This window comes from Myxocyprinus asiaticus, chromosome 50 (genome assembly GCF_019703515.2).
Source record: "Myxocyprinus asiaticus isolate MX2 ecotype Aquarium Trade chromosome 50, UBuf_Myxa_2, whole genome shotgun sequence".
NCBI classification, from domain to species: domain Eukaryota; kingdom Metazoa; phylum Chordata; class Actinopteri; order Cypriniformes; family Catostomidae; genus Myxocyprinus; species Myxocyprinus asiaticus.
In genome coordinates this window covers 19053149-19065969 of record NC_059393.1, presented here as the reverse complement: position 1 = coordinate 19065969, position 12821 = coordinate 19053149, and the positions used below count along the sequence as shown (strand labels likewise).

The window sequence follows — 12821 nt, the reverse complement described above, 5'->3', positions numbered from 1 at the left end:
CTTCAAAAAAAAAAAAGAATGGATGGAGCTCCCAGATGGAGAAGAGGCATCAACCAATGATCAGTCGGGCAATTAAGCAGATTTATCTAGGCGCCCTTCCTGTGCTACCTTGCGCGGTTACCATAAATCAGAGCTTGCTCTCAGAGAGGTTGAAAAGCATCACTCGGTGATAAACAGCCCTCTCTTTCTCTCCTAATCTGCCAGCTAATTTGTGTTAAAACTCCCATTTCGTCACCACTGTAGCCCCCGGGAGCATCCGAAGACCCTTGAGCGAGATAGTGGCTTAGCAAAGATTCCATTGCTAATCAGAGAGCAGGCATGGCTGCTTGGCACTGGGCCAGGCGTTAGCATACATGCATAACAATATCTCACTGATATAAAGGTTGGCTGGGAAAGATAATGGCATTTCTGAGCCTTGCCACTATTGCTTAGTAACTTAGATGCTGATGCAACAAATATGTTCCTTACCACAGTTCAAAAATTTACATAAACACACTTAGGGGCCTTTTTATACCACAAATACATTTTTGCATCCATCCAGACATCTTTGACCATTGCGGTGCATCTCACTCTTTATTCAGTCTCTCACGCAGGATTTTTTAGATGCTTCATCAGGTTAAAATGAACTTGGACTTCTTGAGACACCTGAAACTACCTAATATTTATAAGTGTATTTTTGTGCTTATAAGACTGTTGTGTTATTAGCTTAGCAACATGCTAACTCAATATGCTATTGAAATCAATCATAGCGCTTTTGAATGATGGATGTAAAAATGTGTTCGGTGTGAACGTCCTCTTATAAGGCAATTGACTACTGTATGTGGGCAAAGCAGCACACTTGGTTTCAGTACCGAGCCACTGTTTTTTTCTTGCAGATATGCTTGAGAAAGAAAGTAATTATTCTTTGAGGAGAGTATGGACAAGATTTCAAAGTAAAGAAAAACAAATTCCAAGCAAGGCATAATTCATAGGAGCATACAACAAACAACAAGATACTAAAGATAGATTTGATAAAAAGAGCAGGCACAGAAAAATATTTTATCTAATGCCACAGAGATGCTCTGGCATCTTGACCACCATCTGGTAATGGCAGCTGTAGTGAACACTCTTGTTCTTGCCGATCTACAGGATTTTAATTACACACATATGGCCATAAGTTTAGAAAAAGCTCTGACCCATGGACATCCAACATATCACAATTTCTACCAACAACAGATCTTTAATATCTCAATTATTTCTCCTAGAAAACAATAAGATCAAAAGGACATCAAATTGAGACTTTTGTGTAATTTCTGCTGAGCAAATAAAGAGCTCTAATCTCAAAACCATCTCATCTAGATTTTCAGAAGAGAGCTAAACAATGTCACATACTCTGCTCAGATTTGCCAACATACCAAAGTTTTCAAACAAAAGTCAGATTTTAATATAAACTCAAACCTCAAATTCTTCCAAGATCATATTATGTGGCCTATGCTATCTATATTTATTTTATACATTTATTTTATGACTTAATGTCTGTGATTGTTTTATTATTTTGTATTTATCCTCTAAGAAATTTTATGAGAAACATTTGAGACCAAGTCACCACTTGAACATAACCATCAAGTCGCAACCTCTGAGCAAAAATGTTTTTCACTGGGACATATATAGTTTTTTGATGATTTGACATTTGTGAATGATTAGAAAAGGCTTTTAAATGTAAAATAATACAATATAGTTGTCTGAAATGGACATGCCCATTGAGAAACAAAACAAATATAGACTTTCCACAGGCAATTTAACAAAAACCTCAAAGACCAGTTTGATACACAACCGTGGTCACAACTCAAATCCCAAAAGCCCCTGTAGGTATGTCACACAAAATCTGTAGCTGTGCATCTCTACATGGCAGCTTATCCATGGCTAATTTGCCATAAGCAAAGCCCAGAGCATTTCTAATGATTGAGGATCCCTCAAGACCATTTTTGAAACCTCAGATTGATGCTACAATGTACACTTACTGATGGTGTGGCTGCAGTCATGATAGCTATAGTCAGGAAAACACTGGCATCCCCACTCTACACACTGCCCATTTCCATTGCAGAAGTTTGGACATTGTAGGGCCTTCGCAATATCCTCCAATGTTCTCAAAATGTCTTGAGAACGTTGAGTCCGGTTCTCCAGCCACTTTCGCTCACATTCGTTCTCCAAGTAGGGCACGAGGGCATCCTCCCAAGTCAAGTCGTCCTTTATTTGAAGATCCAGAATGCAAAGATCCACAGCTTCTTCCAGGCGCCGACCCAGAAGACTCTTGCATACTGTGCCCACGGTTGAGTTAGCAAGAGCCAACTGGCAGACCTCCAGTGCTTTGGCAGAAGTGAGACCACTGGGTGTCGGCCAGGACGGGTGGGCAGAATTATGTCTAGAAGAGCGGTGGTCATCTGGAAAGAAGTAGGCGAGACTTTCCAGGTCAGTCTGGCTTAGAGCCTGGAAGGTGTAAACAGGCAGGAATTCAAGGGTCTGTCTCTTGGATCTACCACTTGAGGTGGGAAAGGGCACCTTAGATTTATTCAAGCGATGATCGGAAACATTAAATAACGAGTCAATTTTTAGCTCCTCTACAGTAAGCGAAAAGTTCTCTGCCTGATCTTGGGACATCTGAAACTTTGGTTTAACACCATTGAGACTCTTGGAGAACTCTGGAACTTTAGTTGATGCCTCCCGTTTCTGGATGTTGCGAACTGAGCCAGTTTTAGTGGCGTAGTCGGCCGTGGCATCTCTGAAGGGGAACAGGGACGTGTAATCGTTTTCGTTGTGAGATTGGCAGCGGAAAACGGGAGGCGGGTTTAATAGGCCATCAGAGGCATGTGTTGAATGGTGGGACAGGCTATATCCCTTTTGACAAGCACAGAAATTCCACTTTATCTCCTCATCCACGGCAGGTGGCGTGCTGTCAAACAGGCTCTCCCCAGGCGCGATCCTGACATGGAGAAATAAAACAAAAAATATGAATGTCTTAAATCAGCCTTTGAATTAAGCCCTCAAGTGCCATGTCTGGAAAGGATTTAGAGTTCAAAAAAGGTTAGCACATTAGATTAGAGACTTTCCTTACTTTTAAATTATCATTTGACATTAAAATGAGCAAATGAAGGTTAAATGGCGAAACAAACTGTAATCTGAAACAGAACTGCTCTCCAAGTCTCCTAAATACACCTACAACTTGTTTGGCATCTTTAAGAAGTTTAAAGCTCTGTGTACACTTGTTTTATAGGACTTTCATAACTTTAACCACCATTACAACTATTTAGTCCTTTTGACAATATCAACAGAATATCGACAGAACAATTAAGTATTGTATAAAGTTGTCCCCAAAAAATATTTGGACACTTAAATAGTGCACCCAAAAGTGAAAATTGTATCATAATTTATTCATTCTCACATTATACCAAAGACTTTCTTGTGCGGAATACAAAAAGAGATGTTTTGATGAATATCTTAGTCTGTGTTTTCAAATGGATAGTGCCTCACTTTAAAGCTTAAAAAATAATTTAAAAGTATGGTAAAAGTGTCCATGCGTTTTGTGCATCATATTGTAAGTCTTCTAAAGTCATATGATAGATTTTGGTGAGAAACAACACAAAATTTTAGTCATTTTCGGTGAAAATCTTGATGTGAGCGCTATGAGAGAAGCTTGTTCACATGGCTTGTGTGTTTATTGTTTACTGCTTAAAATAATGCAAGTTCCTTGAAGTTATATGTAATAATGTATACATTTAACTGCATAAGACACTTAATATACAATTTGTAATGAAAGTTTGTGCTTGAAAAGTGTGCTTTTGCTATCTTTCTTGGACACACTTTATATTAGGTAACTTTAACTACTATGTACTAACATTAAAATACATACAGTACAATGTATTTACTGTGGAACTACATGTTGTTCTGCAAAATTCTTACAAGATTCACATTTGCTGCTACTGAGGTTGAGGTGCAGGTAGGTTTAGGAGTAGGGGTATGGTTAGGGTTGGGTTTAGGGTTAGAGTTAGGTTTTAGAGTAAGGGTTGGGTTAGGGTTATTTTTAGTATTAGGAGTAAGGCTAACAGTGTAATTACAAATGTAATTCAATGCAGGTACTTTAAATGTAAATACAATGCAACAACACATAAGTACATAATAAGTACATTATTTCAAATGCTTAAGTACATAGTAGTTAAAGACACCTAATATAAAGTGGGACCACTTTCTTTAAGCCAGATTTAAGTATGCATGAAGGGCGTTTGCATTAGATAACAGGTAACGCTTTACAATAAGGTTCTGTTTGTTAACATTTGTTAATGTATGAACTAAGAATGAACAATATCTATTAAATCTCGGTTAATGTTAATTTCTTAAAATAAAATTGGTCATTGTTAGTTCATATTAGTTTATAATACATTAACTAATGTTAACCTATACAACTTTTATTTTAAAAATGTATTAGTATATGCATTTTATATGTAACATTAACCAAGATTAATATGTGCTGTATATTTATTGTACATTGTTAGTTCATGTTAACCAATGTAGGTAGCTAATTATAAAGAATACAATCTTATTGTAAAGTTTTACCAGATAACAAAATATTAAAACAAATTGTATTTATTTTAAGTCTCCAAATACTTGGGCCCACTGTATTTCTACAAGTAAGCATAAGATACAGACTGTGTGGATGAAATAACAGTATGTAATAAATCATTCTCACCTCCAGCTCTGAATAAATTCCACTTGGTCATTGTTGTGGTGGTTTGTGCCTGCCAGGTGATTTAGGTCGTTGTGGCTGTTCCGGTCAAATAACCCACACAGGCCTCTGGTGCCATTAAAGTCCTGACTCGGAGCCCTGACGGACAGACTCATTCCCCAATCACTGACGTCTGCTCGCACAAACGCCCCCGAGGCAAATACAATCTGCAGGGGTTAAACAACCTCAACCTCAGTTCACCCATAGATGTATCTTAGTTTAACACTAAAATAAAATGAAAATCTTCAAAGTCAGGGCATGCTGAACCTTACACATGTCAAATTAAAGCATGGCCCTTCAGGTAAAAAAGCTAAAGATTTTCTTATATCTTTAGCTATTTAAACTTCATTTAGATAATACCTAATTTGCAATTTTAAAATTTTGTTCATTAAAAAATTTGCATTTTACATAAAAGGTGATCTAGACTCCACAGAAAATCATACAACTTTTTGTTTTGTTTTAATGCTATCATCAACAGTGGTTGGCAATTGTCACAATAACTGTCCTTTGTTAAAAGGTCATATATTTAACAAAATAATTAATACAACATTTAATTAATATAAAGCGTTTTGCCTTTTTTTAAAGATAAAATGCAAAGAAATTCGTTCTTTTTTTTAAAACAAAATGAACAATTACGAGCAATATTATTTAAGAAGCAATACATAAAATTTGGTGTCTGTACCGATTCAGAAATATCCGATATTATGTTTACCATTTTTATTGACCATTTTAATGACTTTTTAATTAATTAGCAGATATTACTACTATTTCACTGTCTGTCCATACATGTATAGGATTTGAACTCAAAACGATGCATATGGAATACTGTATATAATCTATCTATTATCATGACTTCAATCATGCAGTAAATGCACGTAAGACTCCAAAATTTAAAGTTCTTCAAGTTTCCAAACCAGCTGGATGTGAAGCCTTTATTATCTGTAAATTTAGCCATTCCTACACTTCCTAACTGGAACCATCACAATGCAACAATGACAACATCTGCTGCACTGACAGAACGATGGTCTTTGGAGACCGAGTGCTTTCAAATACTTTGCGGGGTAAAAAGCTTATTTTACAAACAGATGAGGGCTGGGTTTCCCGATAACATTGCAACTTAAGCTTTAACGATCATCTTAACTCACATCGCTCGTTATTTTATGATGGAGTTCTACTTAGTGCTTCGGGAAACCCAGCCAAGATCTGTTTATTTTTCAGAAAAATGGGCAAAGAAATTGACAGTCTGCCCATTCTGAATTTGAACTGTATACAGTTTTCAGTGAGCACAGCTGAGTTTGACTGAGTTACCATTTGAATTAATATAAATTTTATAATTGTAATAATTTATCACATGTTATACATTTGCACATATACAGTGAAATTCTTTTTTTTTCACATATCCCAGCTAAGCTGGGGTCAGAGTCAGCCATGATACAGCACCCCTGGAGCAGATAGGGTCAAGGGCCTTACTCAAGGGCCCAACAGTGGCATCTTGGCAGTGCTGGGGCTTGAACCCCCAACCTTCTGATCAGTAACCCAGAGCCTTAACCACTGAGCCACCACTGACATGAACAACTCACATTATGAGTTGCAATCATTTTGGTTTTGGAAGTGAAACACATTGTGTCTCATTCACTAACAATTGCCTTACTTGTGTGCAGATAAAGTTCTCGTGCAAAATTTCTGCCGGATTCATCACAGGTGTGTGCGCATATGTAAAATTTGTTCTTACCCTTAAAGGTGCACTCAGTAATTTTTTCCCCATTCAAATGTTTTACTCCAAGAAAAATTTATTGTAATTTTGAAACATATTTATCAAATCCTGAGCACTCACATCAGATGAGGGCTCTATCAGTAACCTTTTAAAAGCGTTTTATTCTACGTGGGGGAGGGGCACCCTCATGGGGGCTGCCATTTTAGAATCACATGACCAGCTGAATTCTACTCGCTTAATCTCAGTAACCCTCTTGTTATTGGACACTTTCACTCTTGGATTCAATTAATCATGGCTGATTGTGAATAGTGAATTTCTACAATGGCATCTGTAACTGAAAACTATTGATTTTGAATGATGCTGCATCCACACCACTAGGTGTCACTATAAGTTCAAGATGACATGAACAAAAAGTTACTGAGTGCACCTTTAAGCTAATGTTGATGAATCTGGATTATTCTTACGTCTACTAAAGTTGCACTTTTCCATGAGCAATAAGCAAGAATTCGTTTAGTTTTTCAATCTCTAATTATGCTATATGTAACGAGCATTTCTGCATAATTCCTTTTTCAACATATTTCTTGTTTCTAAGGCAATCAGAAGTGTTTGATTTTTGCCTATGTGTTGGTTCGAAAATTAGAAAACATTTAAGTGCAAATTTAAATTGATAAATTATGATTTCTGTTCGGAAAACATTTGCGCACAGGTTTTACGCACAAACATGTGCAAACTTTCCTTGGTTCAATTATTTGTTTGAATTTTCATTGCATACTATTGTGCAGTAGGTGGTAACATAGTGCAAATAAAGTCTTAATATTTTATTTTTATTATTATTAAAACATGTGCACAATCATTTCTTATTATTAGCGATCACAGCATTTTAGAATTTGAATGTAGCTGTACCGTGACTTTTTTGCCTTGGTGCGTCTCATGGATCTTAATCCGATTGGTCGCGGATGGTCCCACGGCCTTGATGGACAAGTCAGGACGTGTTTCCTGCAGCTGCCCATTGCACATGTCAAACGTCACAACCTCATTGCCCTCTCGGGCGGCCACACCACAGGTACACGCCACGGTGTAGTGTCGGCTCCCACAATCCCACTGCCTGGTGTGGACTTCGAACACACGGTTTGTGCTCTTATAAAGCAAAAATGTGCCAGTCTGTTGGTTTTCGTAACGCCTGGGTGGAACAAAAATGAGTGCTGTCAGTTCAACCTATTAATTTGGTACACTTAATTAAATTTTAAATTGACGCAATAAAAAAATGCATGTACTATAATTTAGGAGATTATCTTTAATATTGATATATGTGATTAATTTGATAAATTAGTGTATAATTTAATTAATTTCATAGATTTAATACATTTAAATGTAATTAAAATAATACATTTAAATGTAATTAATCTTCTGACAGCCCTAGTTATTTTGCTTGCTTGTAATGGTAGCATTAACTTTAACCTAATGGTATCCAATCTAAAATGGGCTACACACAATTTTGCTCCAAAATTGAGTTCTTTTATGTTTTATGTTCTGTTTGCTGAGCTTATACAGATTTGGTGATTAAAACTGATGAAACTCAGACACCTCTGCGCTCACTCTTTAAAGATGACCTTTAAAGACTAGACAGTAGCTGAACACAACTCTCAGAGGACTACTTGAACTTAATAGCAAAGTAGAAGAGAGACAGGAGAAGGGAGTCTATTTAAAAGGAACTGTTATATAAAAAGTGAGGGAGAGAGAAAAAGAGTCGGAAATTTCATGTGAGCTATTTACCCATTACAAATTCCATCCATCAAGCGCACATCATTGACTTTGATGGTGATTGTGTCACTTTGCGGTTATGGCTCTGTACATTGGCATAGCTATAAACACACATAGCACAGTACAGCAGTGTCCTCTCGGTGTAGTGTACGTTTAGATCCATATCTATTGTCCATATGGGCCATGTGTACCTCTCGAATGGAGGAAAGTATGGCACGGGGCCGGCGTTTGTCAAGGACATTTTCCACTAATGAGGACAGATCCTGTATGCTTAACTAAAGATGCCTTCTTCTGAGCCAAATTCAAAGAGCACAGAGTTCTCAGACTGATAAATGTGCACCATGCATAATGGCTCTGCCTCATTACCTCAAAATGTACAATTTGAGCAACTGTCATGTAAAAGTCACACAACTTATGTCAAAATAATTATAATCACAGGCAGTTCACAATTCACAAATTCGTACAGTGTATAGTAAATATAAAAAAAGGAGTAAGATAAATACAATTTATATTAATTTATAAAAAAAAATTATTTATAATTTATATTTTACTTTTAATTATCATTTAACTCTATTAAACTAATTTAAAAATTATATATATATATATATATATATATATATATATATATATATATATATATATATATACAGAGCCGGCCCAAGGCATAAGCAAACCAGGGGGCCCCTAAGATCACATGAAATGACGGCTTGATTTCTTTTTGTTTTTTGTGTCTGATTAGATAATCGCATGGATGATTGTTGGTGCCAGATGGGCTGGTTTGAGTATTTTGTGTCAATGGACAATGGCAATTATACAAAAACGCAATATTAAACACAATATTATGTTAACGGGCTGCAGGATGCAAGCACAGTCAAACAGTTGATTGAAGAAGCAGCAGCATTGCAGCAAAACACCAATGTCACAAAGAAGAGAAAACGAAAAAGAAGAAAACCGAGGAAGAGAAAAAACAGCAAGATAAAGATATGTTAAGTAGCTAGGCTATGTTGCGAGCTAACGTTAGCTGGCTAGTTAGTTAACATAGCCTAGGTAGCATATCTTCTTGTTTTAGGAAAGTTCACGTTTGATTAAACATCCGTAAATAGCCTTGAAATCTTAATATATTATAATACAACATATTACTTAGCTAGTTTTAGATTAAAGGTTTTGTCTTATGTGTAAAAATAACTTGTTCCTGGGTATATATTTTTGTAATAAAAATAAGCTTCTGTTCCATAAACTTGGTACTGATAACAGCTTAACATTATTTACATTAGCCTACCATTTTGGGGCCTTTGCTATTATATTCCAATATCATTATGCCTCAGTTAGCTAGTTATAGAGTAAGAGTTGTTGTTTTAGGTGTACAGATGGCTTGCTGCTGTTTATAATAATTTATGTTCTTAAAATAACATTCTGTTCCGTCAACTATGTACTCTTATGAAACTTCCCTAGGAGCACTGTTGAAATATTTTGGAGGTGTGGCACAACCAACGGCACCTGCCCCAAGTGCCAGTGCTTCAGCTGATGATGAGACAGCAGGTGAGTTTTCAACAATCCCAGATCAATATATTTATATGGATAAACCATGCCTTTTGTGAGATCTTTTTTTGTTTTTGACAGACAGTTGCATTACCTTCTAATATGACATCTAACATGGCTATCTTTTATTATAATTATAATAATAATAATAATAATAATTATTATTATTATTATATTTGATTTCATTTGTAGTTGATTGTTATTCAGCTTTATATTTTATTCTTGAACCATTATTGTTATCTTGTTACAGATCCATCTGATCGGTTCATTTTATGTCATTATTTAAGTATTTAATTTAATATTGTCCGTTTTGTATATTTACATTAATTTGTTTATATAAGAAGATACTGTTTATCTTAAGTTATTTTATTTGTAGTTGTAGAATGATTTATTTGTAGAATGAAAGTGGTTAAATTGTTTACAGTAAATGCATTGTCTGCTGGTTTATTTTGCTGCTTTTCAGTACACCACATTAATTATGCCACTTAGTACTGTAAGACTTTGAATATTAAAGTGCAAATTAACACCTGACCACTCTTGTGGGTTTTCTACTGTTACAATTAAAAATCGTAGAAGGGTAAAAACATGCCAGGCAGACATTGGTATGATGTAAGCAACACAGCTACAACTAATAAAAGTGATAATGGGTGTGATAGATTTATAGTGTGCAAATAATCAAGCATTGACAATGGTCAATCGTATTGGCGGCACCGAGGGGCCCCCAAATCAAATTCTGCTTAGGGCCCCATAAAGGCTTGGGCCGGCCCTGTGTGTGTAATATATATATATTATTTTATTAAGAAATATATATGTCATTCCTATTGTAATATATATTTATAATATTTATTGATATTGATTACGATATTAACTATACTAAAATAATTAGCATATTATGCATATACATATATATATATATATATATATATATATATATATATATATATATATATATATATATATATATATATATACACTACTGCTATATATTTTAATATATTTAATTATAATTTTAAAATCAAATATACTTGATATATATATTTCTTATTCTAGTAAGTAATATGTGTTATTCCTTTTAAAATATATATAATATATTTTATCTGTATATGCATTTGAACTCTACTAGTTAAGGTTAAAAATGTATCACATTGAATTATAATTTGGCTGGGAATGGAACCCATGATGTTGATGTTTTTAGCGCCATGCCGTAGTAGTTGAGGGAGGGAGGGAGGCAAGGAAAGAAAGAAAGAAAGAAAGAAAGAAAGAGCGGTAAGTAAGTATGAAAGAAAAGGAAAAAGTTTGTAAATATTTTACCTGCCATCAAATGTAATGATGTGGGGATCGGTCAGGGAGTAACAGGTAGCTGTTGGAACATCTTGAACTGTGATCTATATGAAACAAAAACTTGTTAATCACAGCCATTGGTTGGGTTGTCACTTAAGCAACCTCATGCGCTTTAATTGCTGTCAGTATGAATGCAAACTCGTGCAGCTTGGTTGTAAAGTGTAAACAGTGTAATTTATGCACCCCTAGTGGTACCAAAGCAACAACAGCAACAATAATTATTGTTTCCACGCAAGTTTCCAAAATACTTCCTCCACCATTTCCGCCTTTTTTCAAAAACATCTTTTAATGATTGAAAAAACGATAGGCCTGCCGAAAAAACTCGTCATTGGTTGAGCCAGAAGTTCAAACAAATGGCGATGTATTGAAAGCACATAAATGTTTATACTTTTCAGATTTATGAGTGTCTTTCTTAGAGCACCGTTAAACTGTGATAGGAAAAAGTATTTTAACAGCAAAAAAATTACACACTTCATTTTAAAGAGAGTATCACAGGGAATTAATTTAAAGTTGCTATGCTCTCAAAACTTCTTTGCAATTTAGACGTTGTTGATGGGGAAAACATTGCATTGCATAGCTGTGACAGCCATAGCCTAATTATAAAGCAGAAAAGTACAGTCTCTTCCCATTATTAAAGGACACTGAGGGGCTTTTATGTTTACAGACAACACAGATGGTGATCTGGGACCGGCGGTGACATATTATTTAGGCGGACTGGCAGCTTATGTGTGTTTACATTTTGTTCCTTCTCAATTGCCACATTCTTGTCTGTCCTTTCTGTGTCTGGCTTATTAGAGACTCTCCTTGCATTCAGCAGGGGACAATTATGAAAGCTATAAGTCTGAGTCATGCTATTTTTCAGAGTTGGAGGGATACAAAATATAATTGGGGCTAGACATGAGCCTCTTCACTACAATACCACACTGCTGACCAGTGCTGGAGAGTAACTAACTTAAAGTAGCAATGCTACGGACTAATGTTAAACTACTTTCTCATATCCCATCTTAATGTGTAGAGACAACTATAAGTAAGACTTTTGTAGTTTGTTTTCCTTGAAAAGTTTAAATACTGTGGTGCTATCAAAACATCACTCTTTTTTTTTCTTCTTTTTTTTTTTAAGCATTGCGACCAGCCCAACATAGCAACATAAGCCCAACCAATGGTGTGAGACTGCAGCAGGGTTTAAAGTTTGTCTGGTCAATAGAATATGGGGGAGTGTTCGCAAAACCAATAGTGCCATAGAAAGTAGCGCAATATTAGGTCAGCTGTTTTCAGAATAGTGTTGCTTTTATACATTGCTGTTTTGTTTTTTGTTTTTTTTTGTTTTTTTGTCACATTGTATTGCATGCACAGTTTTAGAGCTTAGTAAACTGCAATAATAAAAACACGCTCTTTTAAAATGTCCTCTCTCTCATATGAAGCGTTATATATTCATATACATAATCAATTTAATTAAAAAGATATTACCCCTTACTTATATTCAATGTCATTAGCTAGTGTTTTTTAGCAGTAAATAACTACTTTTGTTGGACAGCTTGAATGTAATGTACCTACTTTAGATTTTGAGTAGCTTGTAGTTTGGAAAGTTACAGTTTCAAAGCAACAGTTTTAGAAGTATTCTGATGTGATACTTTACGAAAATTCTCGAGTAATCCATGCGAGAAGAAATAGAAATTGCACAATATGTGCAAATGTGTCTTTATTTATAAT

General features: G+C 35.3%; 1 protein-coding gene across 1 annotated transcript in view; it reads right to left on the bottom strand.

The window, feature by feature from the left end:
* LOC127438908 (von Willebrand factor D and EGF domain-containing protein-like) overlaps window positions 1-12821 on the bottom strand; it is an 83828-nt gene that overhangs the window by 55582 nt on the left and 15425 nt on the right. The window contains exons 9-12 of the mRNA XM_051694812.1: window positions 11082-11155; window positions 7374-7650; window positions 4721-4923; window positions 2001-2959 (exon numbers count right to left, since the gene is read on the bottom strand). Of these exons, the coding sequence (XP_051550772.1) occupies window positions 2001-2959; window positions 4721-4923; window positions 7374-7650; window positions 11082-11155 (1513 nt within the window). The remainder of the gene's footprint in view (window positions 1-2000; window positions 2960-4720; window positions 4924-7373; window positions 7651-11081; window positions 11156-12821) is intronic.